The following is a 13,075-nucleotide window of genomic DNA, read 5'->3' as shown; positions in this document are numbered from 1 at the left end:
TTAAAGCTTCAAAAATCTTCTTCTGAAATGACTGAAAAGATCGAGGCGAAACTTTACACACATGACCACCTATCCATGAGGAACAAAAGGGTCACACATATGATGTCATAGGTCACATGGTTTGGCAGCCTTATTGGATTTACCCAACAACCTATAAAAATACACCACTCAAAAGAAGTACAGGCAAGGGTTTGCAATCTCTGATTGCTCTTTTTTCTTGTTTCTTATTATTCTAGGTGACATTTCCTGGATTTTTGGTAGCAAGATAGTCTAGAGATATGTGTTATCTGGACAGTTGCTGTTAGCTTTCCTTCCATGCATGAATGATTACAAATAATAATATGGGCTGTGTTCTGTGCGGCACAAGATAGCCTGTCTCGGTCATAACTTATTTATCATTTGAACTTCTGTTGTCAAAATTTCAAGAAATCTTTATTATGAGAATATGGAGATAAATAACTTATAAAATATTCATTTTCTTTTTTTTTTTTTCTAGCCGTTTTCGTCAAGTTTTAGTTTTAGAGTACAAAGTGGACATGAGTGGATTTTGCATTTTGGGATGCTTTCTAGTTTATCATTTGTGGAACTACCTTTCAACGGACTTCAATGCCGGAGGAGGCCATTATGCCCTTCAAGCCTGCGCAGTGGTTGTTTGTTCATTTTCTATCCTTTTAAAATGCTGAGCATTCAGCAAGGAAGCAGCATGTACTACTTTTTAAAGTCTTCGGTAGGACTTAGCCAGGGTTCGAACCATCGACCTCCCAAACTCCGAGCAGACGCTCTAACATTTACATCACTGAGTTTGGTTAAATAATTTTTTTGCTGCACGTGTAGGGAACTTGCACCATCAGCTGTATTGTTGGCTCCAGTACGTATCGATGCAACTAAAAGGGATTTCTGTATGATTGCTATTTAGAGGAAAGGCTAACGTTGTAAATGTACAAAGTTGAGAGATGGTGCGTTGCAGACACTCTGAAGACAACTAACAACATAGCAACTTCCTGTATAAATACCCTCGCAAATAATGTTAAATATATACTGTATACTCAATGAATGCCATCAACACATGATGTGTGTGTGTGTGTGTGCATGGAAGAACATACGCTATGACTGGCAAATACAGGTGAAACCGATGTAAAAATTTGGAGAGACTCTCCGGATGGTCCATAACGATACGTTTCCGAAGGTCTTCCACAGAAGTGAGAACATTCTTGTGGCCTTGGCGTCTGTCTCACCGGGACGAGAAAACAGACTTGGATGTAAACAAAGTTAATATCAGCATTGTAAAATGCAAACCAAGTATCACTAACTCGTTTATTGTAAAAATCCCGAAGAAAAAACACTTTTTGTCAAAAGGCTTATGGAGGAGGTCAACGACTTGAGTACTCGTCTACTTGAAATACAAGGACATTATGACACAATACACGAATCGACACAGCATTGTATTTGTGATTTGGACCTGTGGTTCAACAGTCCAATACAAGTTCAATTATTGGACAATGCAACCATCGGGTTTTGTCTGTAAATCATGAGGACACTAAAACACTCAACTTCTATCACCAGGTGAGATCAGGAGTATGACTTGGCATTCCAGTTAGCAATGGTAATTTGAGAAATTTTCAAATAATGTCAGAGCCAAAGAATATGTAAATGATAATGCTCCTTTCTCACAACGTTTTATGTCTGAACTGTACTTTGAAAAAACTTGCTATATATATATATATATATATATATATATATATATATATATATATATATATATATATATATATATATTGTTATGGGTATATCGCCAGGTCACGAGTGGCCTCTCCCAGACTCACTTCCTATCCAGGTTCCTCCTGATCACTCCATCTTTGTTTTTTTTTTTTTTAGGTACATTGTCGAGTCTCGTATAAGAGCTAACACACAGAACAGATAACAAAGGCAGCAGGAGACAAGAGGGGCAGGAGAGGGAAGCACAAAACAATGGGGAACAGAGACTTTAGGAGATCTGTGGAAGGGAGAGGGATGGGGTGGGGTACACAGGGTAATCAAGATGGACACTACAGCGACTTTCAGGAAGGAAAGCAGGGAATTTGGAGGAGGTGGGATTGGGGTGGATTAGTGAGGGAAGAAAATATCATTGTTTTGGATGGGGGAAGATAAGAGATGGTGGTGAACAGCTGTTTTGAAGACCTGGAGGGAAGACTGCGATTGAAGAGAGTGAGGGAGTCTCTTCCAGAGGTGGGTAAAAAGAGGAATGAAAGAGTGAAGGTGAGCAGTGATTCTTGATTTTAGTAGTTTTACCAAAAGGGGGTTTCTGGCAGACCTTGAGCACCCTGCGGAAAATATCACAGACAGAGTAGTTTGGGCGAAGCCAGAGAGGAGATGCGAGAAGACAGAAAGACCATTGATCTGCCTGCGGTGAGAGAGGTGGATTTGGGGTGGAGGTTTAATTTAATGCCAACAAAGTTTCTCCCAGCATATTCATCCTTTTCTATCTGTGTTTCAGCCAGTTTCAGAGAGACCTAAAGACCAAAGATCATCCTTTGTAAAAAGAAAAAATTGGAGGGAATTTTTGTGAATTCTTGAAAAAAAATTCTCAAAGGCTGACTTGGCTGCACCTGGATAGGTTAGACTTTAGAGGATAGAGGAGTAGCAGCTGAAACCCGAATCCTATCCAGGGTCCTTTTGATGACTCCATCTTTGCTCTTTTCTTATTTGGGTTTCTTCTGATGACTCGAATACAGTATTTTCGGTTTTCCGTTTGATTGACAATGAAGCATGAGAATGGTGGCTCGAATGGTGGTGTCGGAAAATGAGGGTTTGAGAATGGGTGTTTGGGAATGGTGATTCAAGTATGGGTGTCAGAAAATAAGGGTGTGGGAATGAGGCTTGAATATGGAGTTGGAGAAAGAGGTTTGGGAATGAGGAAGAGAACGATGGAGAAGGTTCTAACTCCAATCACAATGCATCTCCCTTTCCCTTAATTGGAGGGGATGGGTAATTGTTTACAATTACTATGGAAATATGTAAACTCCAGGGTTCTTTTATGTGTTGGATGCAACTCCCCAAGGTCTTTTCCATAACCACAACAATGTATTATCTACAATGTATATACTGTATGTGTGTGTGTATGTGTATATATATATATATATATATATATATATATATATATATATATACTGTATCTCCTTCACAACCTGAACTTGTGTATGTGATCTAGTACATTCGTACATCCACACACACATACCAGGTAACGAGTTAACACCTCGATAGATCCTTCACAACATGTGTACAGGCTTAGAAAATGAGAAACACCTGTTCTCTCTGGGCCTGGTGGGAGTTCAGCAGCTCAGCCTAAGGGGAAGGGTGGGGTTGGGAGGCAGGGCCAATTTGCTTTGTGACTGTACACATCTACATCGAAAATTTGCATCATTCCCCCACCCTTTTCCACCCTGAAAGCAAGGGGAGGGAAGGTTGGCTCTTTGGTGCCCACGACTTGATCCTAGGTGCCCCCAGGTGCCCATCCGTCAACTAAGCGGAAGAACAAGCGGATTCAATTTTGGTTGTTAAGGTCTGGATCCAGATCCAGCCTCTCCTGCAAAATGTAAACTGTTCATCCTGGTCGAGGTATGTGCTCTACCGAGTGCTATTCTAGTTGTTATTACAACACCGCTCCCTCACCCACCCTCCGCCACACTGGGTTCAACCCCGCTCTCCATCCCCACTCATGGGCTGAAGCTTATTTACCCGAGAAAAATTGTTTGGTATATGTGGAAGGAGACACACTGAGTTTGTACACGATGCTTTGGTGCTGCAGTTGAGGTTTTGTTGGGATGTGTAATTCTACATTGTCCTTTTTTCACTTACTGAGCAAGCTCTGCGATGGTCTCCAGCCGGATGGCACCATCCAGATGGATATGGAGCTCCACCTGGAAGCAGGTAATACAGCAATCACCTTTTCTACCTCCGACAGATAGATATTCATGGCATTTCCACACAAACCAAAGTTCATCGATATTTTCAGCACAATGTCAAAAATCACACCTATGCGTTTGGGCAAACATTTCAGAAATGGCATATAGTCTGTTTGATACTCTGATAAAATGATAGTGTTGAAAAGCCTCGACTCGTGCTGAGGAGCTAAAACCTCTCATTTTCTCGATTTTTATTTTGCCAAGTTTGCCCCCAGGCTGGTTTATGATTAAATAAATTGACAGCCTGCTTGTTTTCTGGGCGGTTTGGTGGTAGGGTGGGTAAAGCCTTGTGGAATCTGCCTTACTGTTGTGGGTTTGGTTTCCATGGCCACTCAGTGGAAAGTTTTGCATCCTACAATGGCGAAGCAACCTGTCTGGAAATGGAAATGCTCACGACTTGTCGTGTGCACCCCAAATCTCTGTCAAAGCGGATGGGCCTTCACCACCACCACCACCACCACCACCACCACCACCAGCTATGCTATCGGTATGCATCCATGGCACCTCTGAGATCATGCAAACGGCAGACCACATTCATGAGACAATTCTGGTTAAAAAAATTCACCTGTCATTCATGCTCCACATTCGCCTGTCATTCAAGAAGCGAGTGCACACACCTCAGGATAGCCTCCAGGTATTTGTACTCCCTTCTGAGCTGTCTCATCTGATGTTCTTTTTCTCATCCCAGCTATAAACTGTCACCATGGTATTTTGCAGGCAGGCTTGGTGTTGGCTTAATCATCAAGGTGCTTATCTCAAGATCCTCGAGTCGAGAGTTCAAGCTCCTTGTCATACCAGGCTGTTGAATTAATACGAGGTAGGGTTCACTCAGCCTGTCATCCTTCTTAGGTTGGCAAAATGAGTTCCAGCATGTTGGTAACAGGGCATCAGCAGCACAACTGTGCCCACAGAAAATGATTCAGCCAAGCAGCATCTATCTATAATTCCAGCAATGTGTGTATGTGTGTGTGTGTGTGTGTGTGTGTGTGTGTGTGTGTGTGTGTGTGTGTGTGTCTGTCTGTCTGTCTGTCTGTCTGTCTGCGACCGCCGTTTCTCGACGACCGCCGGTCCGATCTGATTGAAACTTGCCAGGAATATTGCCGGGGACCCGCGGATGTGCCTTTTCAAGGTTTGATGTCAATTGGACGAGCGGTTCCCAAGTTACGGCCATTTATCTGTTGACCAATGACAGGATACGGTGCTATGACGACACGAATGACATCACAATTAATATTTATTTATTTTTTATTATTTCTTTTGCACGATTCAAACTTGCCAGGAATATTGCTGGGGACCCGCGGATGTGCCTTTTCGAGGTGAGAGAGAGAGAGAGAGAGAGAGAGAGAGAGAGAGAGAGAGAGAGAGAGAGAGAGAGAGAGAGAGAGAGAGAGAGAGAGAGAGAGAGAGAGAGAGAGGCTGCACATACTGGCACTCACCTACGGGCACACACCTACTGGCCCGCCCCTACGGGCCCGTACCATTTTTAAAAGGCCAATAATTAATCAATGTACGCGCCGTCAATTCAGCCGGATGATCCGTTTGCCAGCATTGGCTGATGGTGTATGTTAAAGATCCAGCGGTGTCTTTCATGAAGAGGTGCTGAGTTGTCCTTGGCACCCTGGAACAAATACTAAAATCCTGCCTAAATGCACAGGGGCACTGCATCGGTGGCACAGCCACAACTCGGTGATGATGCAAGCAGCGGGCTGAAATCAGAATCGAACCCCAGTCCAGGATGCATTTGCTAACGCAAACAAGGCATTCCGCACATGCGCTGTGTGTCTGTTTTCAGTGACTTGCTTCCACTAGCCGGGGCACTTTTAACCTGCCGTTGCTCCAGTGAAATCTGTCAGTCAAATAGAATGTAAAAAAAAAAAACTTTTAAACGAAAGTAACAATTTCAAGATGGTTAACCATAATTGTTGTGTTCCTGGATTCGAACACCAGGACATTGTGGGTGAGTTGAACTGTACAAATGGCCACAACCATAAAGGAGTGCGGAGCATGCTAACTCGAAAACGAACTCAAAAACCAAACTCTGCCGCCTCTGCGTCTCATGGATTCATTCCTGTGCCGGGAAGGACAAGCAGTCAGTGATGTTGATCATTGTAAATATACGTTTGTTCACACTCATCAGCTGTTCCACGCACGCCCCCACATTGTCCACACACTCCCATATCGACAAAGGGGGTCCTCGCTATACGTTCAAGATACTTACCAGAAAAATTGGACTTATAACGAAACGACGAATAGCGGGGAATTTGTCTCCATAAGAATGAATGTAATTCGGGGAGTTGCGTTCCAACACTCAGTTTATGTCCCATACAACACCACTCAACAAGCCGAGCAATCAAGAAATACTTATGAAAGAAAAATTACATTAAATTTAACAAATCTTCAAACCCAAAACCTTTTTATCTTACCATATCTTTTAACTATTTTATAATGATATTTTAGTGCTCTTACACCTTGGAAATCTCACAATGTCTCCGTCAAGCTGCCTGCATCAGTCCACGAAGCCGCGTGGTTTTCCCCCCCAACGGACCTCGACTCCAACCCTTGTGCCAGCAGTGCGCAAAACCCGACACTCGTGCTGTGACGAAGAGCTCCGGTGGTCGCCATGCCCACTTCGGTCGTGCCTGCAGCACGGGCTGCGTCGTCCGAACGGCACGACTTGCGTTCCGCGCATATCTCTCTGTTACTTGCGAAAATCGAACACTTCTCAAGTATACTGGTTGGTCTTGTGCGTTATTCTGTCCGTCTGTCTGTTTGCCTGTTTGTATGTCAAATCGCCAACAGGTCACAATTTTAAACCAGTCTTCACCAAACTTCACCACCTGGTAGAGTTCGTCATTAACAAGAAGCCCATTTTTTTGAGTTCAAAAGGTCAACATAGGCCAAGGGTCAACAACTTAAGTGAGATTTCTTAAATCCTCAATTTTCATCCGATTGACTTGAAATTTGAGCATTTATATTTGAGGTCACTGAATTCAACCACTCAATTATTTTCTGAGATCAACATAGGCCAAATGGTCAACAAAGGCCAAAGCACACCAACTTAGGTGAAATTTCTAAAATCCTCAATTTTCATACCATTAACTTGAAATTTGAAGAGGATTTGCACATCAGGTCACTGAATTCAACACGCAAGTATTTGTGAGGTCAACATAGGCCAAAAGGTTATCATCGGCCAAAATGTCGACATCGGCCAAGTTTCTACACTTGTCAATTTTCATCCGATTGATTTGAAATGTGAAGAGTATTTGCATATTTTGTCATTGGATCCAACCACCAATTATTGTTAAGGTTAAACTTTGTTTTGTGCATTTCGCAAGTACCGTGCGTGCTGTGCATAACGTCTTTCTTGTTTGTTTGTTTGTTTGTTTGTTTATTTGTTTATATTTATACATTTCGATATGCTTCAAAACCTAAAAAACTACCTAACCAAATCCAACCAAATTGTGCATGTTGCCTAAGGGTACCCCGAGTATGGTTTTTGTCTGGGTAGCATATCTGGAGGAGGGGGTTTCAGGGTGGGGGGAAGACCCCAATTCTCTCGATTATAAGTGTGTATCGTATAGCGCCACCTGGTGGTATCCGGAATTACAAATCATCTACTTCCATAAAGAAAGTTCAAATAACTTAACAATATGCATTACAGTGATGTAAAAATCCGAGTGAGAATAATTCGAAGTTTTGAAAATGTTTAGTTTCACTAATTTTAAGTGGATGTTCAACCCAAAGCAAACAACACTGACCTTCACAGTGAGGCAGAAGTTTTTGTTTTTTTTGTCCTCATGCCATATATAACTAGCAAGATTGGCTGATTTCAAATGGGCGGCCGGATGGCCGAGGAGGTATGCACACTCGCCTCAAAAGCTGTCTCGCCTGGGTTTGAATCTTCGAATCATTTTCAGATGGCACGTGATCTTATACCTTCGAGCTTTTGAATCAAAAATGTGATCAGTTCATGGTTGTCTTACAGTTCATACGTGTGCCCAATTTGGTTGAAATCCCTTTAGTGGGTCACAAGTTATGGCGATAACAAAAAATAAACGATGACGGACGGATGGACAACAGGAAAATAGTATGCCTCCGTCCTTCAGCTATAAAGACATAAAAGTTACCTCTCTACATGGATTGTATAGCATAGTATTATTTTGATATAGGTCAATCAAGGGACATATCATGGAAACATGGGCCACCTAATCAAAAGCTACTAATTATGGGGAAATGGTGGTTAACGCTCAAGGTAAACATACTAGTTGGCAGATATGTAGATTCGCTTCGTTGGTGTTCCCACCAGAAAACAAAGCCTATGGTTCTTGTTAAAATCCTATTCTCGATGCTATATTGATTTGTCCATTGTCTACTACTCCACTGCATTAACAACCGCAATTATTTCCCATCTTTTGGATTGTCAGCCAGGGAAAGCTTTTGGCCCATGTCATTCATGAACCCCTGGCTCAGCCATACGTTCGATTGAACCCTAATTTAGACAGACTTCTCTTTTTTTTTGCATACAAGGTCAAGACTCGTGGATTAGCTCGAACACTGAATGGAACAGGATGCAACAGAACAAAAGCAACAGTAAAGAGAGGGGAGAACACAAACAGCAAGGTTAAAAGACAAAATAGAGGGAGACTTGTACAAACTAGAATGGCACTCGGTGGAGTGCATACCTCTGCCAGGCTGAACAGTTTATGTTTTCTATCCCACTGATAGGCCCGATCTGCTTCGGTACCTCAACCAAAATGTAATCGACTTGTTCTTGTCACCTACCCAACTCATCCACCAAGTTTCGTCTGAATCCATCCATAACTGTTTGAGATATCGTGCTGTGCAGCATATCGTTTTTGCCCCCTCTCTCATAGAATCACTTACCAGAATCCTATGCAGATTCTTCCTGATGACTCCATCTTTGCTCTTCACTTCTTCGAGTTCCTTCTTGGTCTTGGACCGTTTCATTACAAAATTCTAGTATCCGGACCTGGATCTTCACCAAAGTCTAAAAATGTGGGTAGAAAAAATCATGGTTTTGGATGAGGGATGATCTGAGATGGTGGTGAACAGCAGCTGTCTTAAACACTTGGAGGGAAGGATGAAATTGAACAGAACATGGAAGTTGGTTCCACAGGCAGGAAAAAAGAGGAACGAATGAGTGGAGGTGAGTAGTGATGTTGGATTTAGGTAATTTCACTGGAAGGGGGTTTATGGTGAACTGCGTGCACCCTCCAGAAACCTTGGGTTGAGGGGGAGGGGGGTGAAAGCACAGAAGGAGCAGAGGGTGCACGACTAGAAAGGAGACGTTAGAAGACGGAGACCACCGATCTGTCTACGATGGGAAAGTGATATGCCCATACACTCGGCTTCATCATGGGACATTCTAATAATCTTGAAGGCCTTGGTTTCCACGGTGTCAAACTGAGCAAGATGTGAGGTAGGGGAGCCAAGCCAGAGGGGAGAACAGCACTCCATCAAGCTATAGATCAAGGTCTTGTTGGAAGATAGGAGTTCAGGTGTGCCAAGGAAAGACTGTATGACGCAGACGACCCAGTCGATGACTGGCTTTGGAGGCCAACTTTGAAATGTAGTTTGCCGAATAACAATTTGTTTGGAGTTTGAATAATTTGTTGCGAGTATAGAAACAGATGCAGGGGGTAGTAATTTCAAACAGGTGAACAACAGACATTTGAAATATTCATGAACAGGGAAGATGAAACAGAATCTGTCTGTCCCTCGACTGTTTAATCCACCTGAGCGCTGGTACTTCCTGTTGAAGCAGTCTCTTGGAAAGTATTTTACAAACAGATTTGCCATAGCCTTCCCAGCAGTAGATATGGCAGGCAGTTAGAATTTGGCCAGAAAGCCAGCAATAACTCAACTACTCTTCGCGAACGACACCGCGGCATACATGGCAGATGCTGGGAAAGTAATGTGGCAGATATATGACATACTGTATGTGGCAGACAACTAATGCTGGCAGACTGGACACCCAGTTTAATGTTCTTCCGAGGGATGGCACACTTTGTGATACATCCAAAGCCTTGCCATACAAAGTGTCAATCCTGACAGTTTATTGCTGGGTCGAGATTCCAACCCAGACTGGACAGATTAGAGGCGAGTGCATATACCTCCAAAGCTATCCTGCTAGCATTTAGCATCCAATACAAATGTTAATGGATCCACATCAGCTGTGGCAAGAACTCCGAAGTTGACAATATAACTTATTGTGGCAAAGAAACAAGAGAGGGTCCCCCCCCCGCCCCCCAGCCCCAGAGGGTGACTAGCGACAAGGTTAATCCGGTGAGAGTAGCTCAGGTTGAAGTAGCTTAAAAAGTCGAATGATTTATATTGCTGCCTTCAGCAGGATTTGCACCAAGACTTCTGGAACGGCTGTCAGCAGTGTTCCTGCACATCTGGAACGTCAAATGCCAAAGGGGTTCGTGGGTTGGATAAAACCAGTAATGCAACAATCGGTCCACTGTCAAGCGATCAAGGTAGACATTTCACCTAATCTTGCGATGAAACGATTTCCCCCCCTTGACAGCTGTTTTTGGAGATGGTTGGAATGCATACGAGTTGGAACATTTCATTAAATCTTCATCACACACTGTACTTTGAAATCCAAGCCATTTCCTTGGTGATAAGCGGAGTAATTAGGTTGTTCAGGCGGGGAAGCCATGAGTGACAAAGGGAAACTGCTTATTATCTACGACTTTCGTAGCTCTCTGTGTCTAAGCTGCAGCTGTTTAATATTTTTCCTTTTTGTGTTTCCTCATCCTATTTACACTCAATAGCTAGTACAGCAGAAATGAAAACAAGAAGAAATGTAAAAAGTTCAGCTTTTTGCTGAATTTTCTTTTCTTAGAACAACATTGTGGCTTAGTGTATGATCAAATGTTGAGGTGAAGGAGGGTAATAGGGCGACGTGCTGACAGTGGGGCCATAATTGGACAAGAAAAAAAAAAAAGAAAGAAAAGCAAGAGAATGAATGGACAGGATAAGAGGAGAGAAAGGAGACACAATAACCTGCAAGAAAGAGGCATGGGTTTGGTCAGGCTAATGGGGGTAGAAAAGATTGCAGGTAGGTACAGGGGATAACATGAGAGAGCGGTGCACCACCTGCTTGAAAGTGTGGATGGAAAATGGAAAAGCCTCGTGATGGCAGTTACACAAATGGGCGAAGCGAGGAACAAAACAATGGAGGTGTGCATTAAGCTTGGATTATGGGAGTTTAACCACTAGGGGGTTACTGGAAGAACGAGTCCATCCTGAAGGAGCAGAGGAGGGTCGGAAGGCTGAGAAGGAGGAGAGGGAGCAAGACTGGTAGACAGACCTTGTCCTTTGGCTTGCGTTGGAGGAGACGCCAAAAATGTGAATCGCTCTTGATCATACAGCTTCAAGGAGAGACAGAAGTGATTCTGGGGCGTCAACTCACGGGGACACTACTTCAAATATGGAGAAAGGCCTTATCGGCTTTGAATAGCTTTGATATTTCAAGGAATCGTTCGGAATGATGGAGGGTCCCCAGTTTGTGTTTCAATTTGTCAGCCGAGGAGATGCTTCTGTTTGTGTGTCCGTCCGTCTGTCTGTCTGTCTGTCAGAGGGATAGGTGTGGCACTGTGTGACACAATGTGGCATCATCTGCAAAAAAAGAGAAAGGGGTATATGGAGAAACGGAACGAGACTGTGCCGAATACACTGCCTTGGGGGCACTCCAGCCTCCACTGGAAGAGAAGAGGAGAGGGCCCCATTGATGTTATTGTGTTGAATGCATGAGTGGATGAAATAAGAAAGGCAGGTATGAAGGTGGCCTTGTATGCAGCACCCAGGGAGCTTGGCAAACAGGTCAGGATGCCAGACTTTGCGTCTTGGTGTCAGGACGTGTTAACCTCCATTGCGTTACCTTTACCGGTGTGTATTTCAGTCCTATGACTGATTAGAAGAGATTTCCACACACTGCGATCATGTGGAAATTTCTTAGGATTTGTACTTAGTCACCGAAACATGCACAACCAGTTGTGACTGCCTCAGCTGCTTCTCGAGTATGGAACTCCATGACCAAATAAAGCTTAGTTGGGCCATTGTGCGTCTTGGCTCGGTTCAAGCTCTGCATCATGTCACTTAACCATGCCAGTCCTCCGATGTGGATGTACGTAAAGCCAGCTCTCCCATCTAACTTGAAGTTGTGGACACTAAAAATCCCACAGCGTCTTGCATGAAGAGGTTTTGCATTCCTTGTGCAAATACATTCACCAGTTCTCCCATCTGGCTAATGTTAATACAGGGCGTCCAAGAAGGGGATTTCAATAGTGTGCAATACTATACAGGAAAAATGGCAAGCTTGTGAGGCTGTCTGAAGGAAAGGATATCGTTATCAGGCACCTCGCATTTAGAAATCTGTTTTTGTGGTTTTCTACATTGACAACTTACTGGAACATTCTGTTTTTAGCCTCGAGCAAACCCGAAAAGTTTCTCCATTAATTTTGAAGTTCTATTTGACTTCACAAAATGACGATTTGCTATACTTGCTGTACTATATTTTTCACCTGCGAGTCACTTGCTCACTTTGATATATATATATATATAATCCTACATATTATGGGTCAATTGGGCTGAGGAAGTCTGCTGGGAAGCGGGTGAAATGTCGCCCCAGAAGGAATCTGCTCTTTCTTGTTTATTCCTGGATTTTGTAGCGTACATCTCATTACTTCTTTGGTTGGACACACCTTTTTCGTTTTAAAATGTATAATCCCAGCCACTTCGTCATGCAACATGCCTCTTGGCCACGTAGCTTGTGTTCGCATCTCTTCCCAGATATAAACAGTCATCGCACTGTTTCACAGGCAGGGTGATTCATCGATGTGTGTGATGCCGCTCGGATGGACGTTAAACTGGGTGTCCTGTCTGCCGACATTAGTTGGTGGACGTTGGAGATCCCACGGTGTCCTTCACGACCAGTAAGCGAGCCATCGCCGGCACCCTGAGCAAATTACACATTCTTGCCCTGACTACTGATAAGAGAGGGATGGCAAACTACCCAGCATGAGCCCAGCTCTAGAAACTGCTTCGGCAGAACGAACACTCTGTTTCACAGATTACGGTACATC

General features: G+C 43.5%; 1 protein-coding gene across 3 annotated transcripts in view; it reads right to left on the bottom strand.

Annotated features, from left to right (window-relative positions):
* Positions 1-13,075, bottom strand: part of ADA (adenosine deaminase) — a 60,938-nt gene that overhangs the window by 39,849 nt on the left and 8,014 nt on the right. For 2 of the 3 annotated variants that reach the window (XM_085860819.1, XM_085860820.1), the window contains exons 2-3: positions 3,856-3,917; positions 1,104-1,226 (exon numbers count right to left, since the gene is read on the bottom strand). In XM_085860819.1, coding sequence (XP_085716945.1) covers positions 1,104-1,226; positions 3,856-3,917 — 185 coding nt within the window. The remainder of the gene's footprint in view (positions 1-1,103; positions 1,227-3,855; positions 3,918-13,075) is intronic. The other variant, XM_085860821.1, reaches the window with a different exon arrangement.

The sequence above is a fragment of the Eptatretus burgeri genome, chromosome 17, assembly GCF_056783735.1.
Source record: "Eptatretus burgeri isolate ZD-2024b chromosome 17, Ebu_testis_v1, whole genome shotgun sequence".
NCBI lineage: Eukaryota > Metazoa > Chordata > Myxini > Myxiniformes > Myxinidae > Eptatretus > Eptatretus burgeri.
Note: the sequence above shows the minus strand (reverse complement) of the source record. Positions and strands in the feature narration are given on the sequence as shown.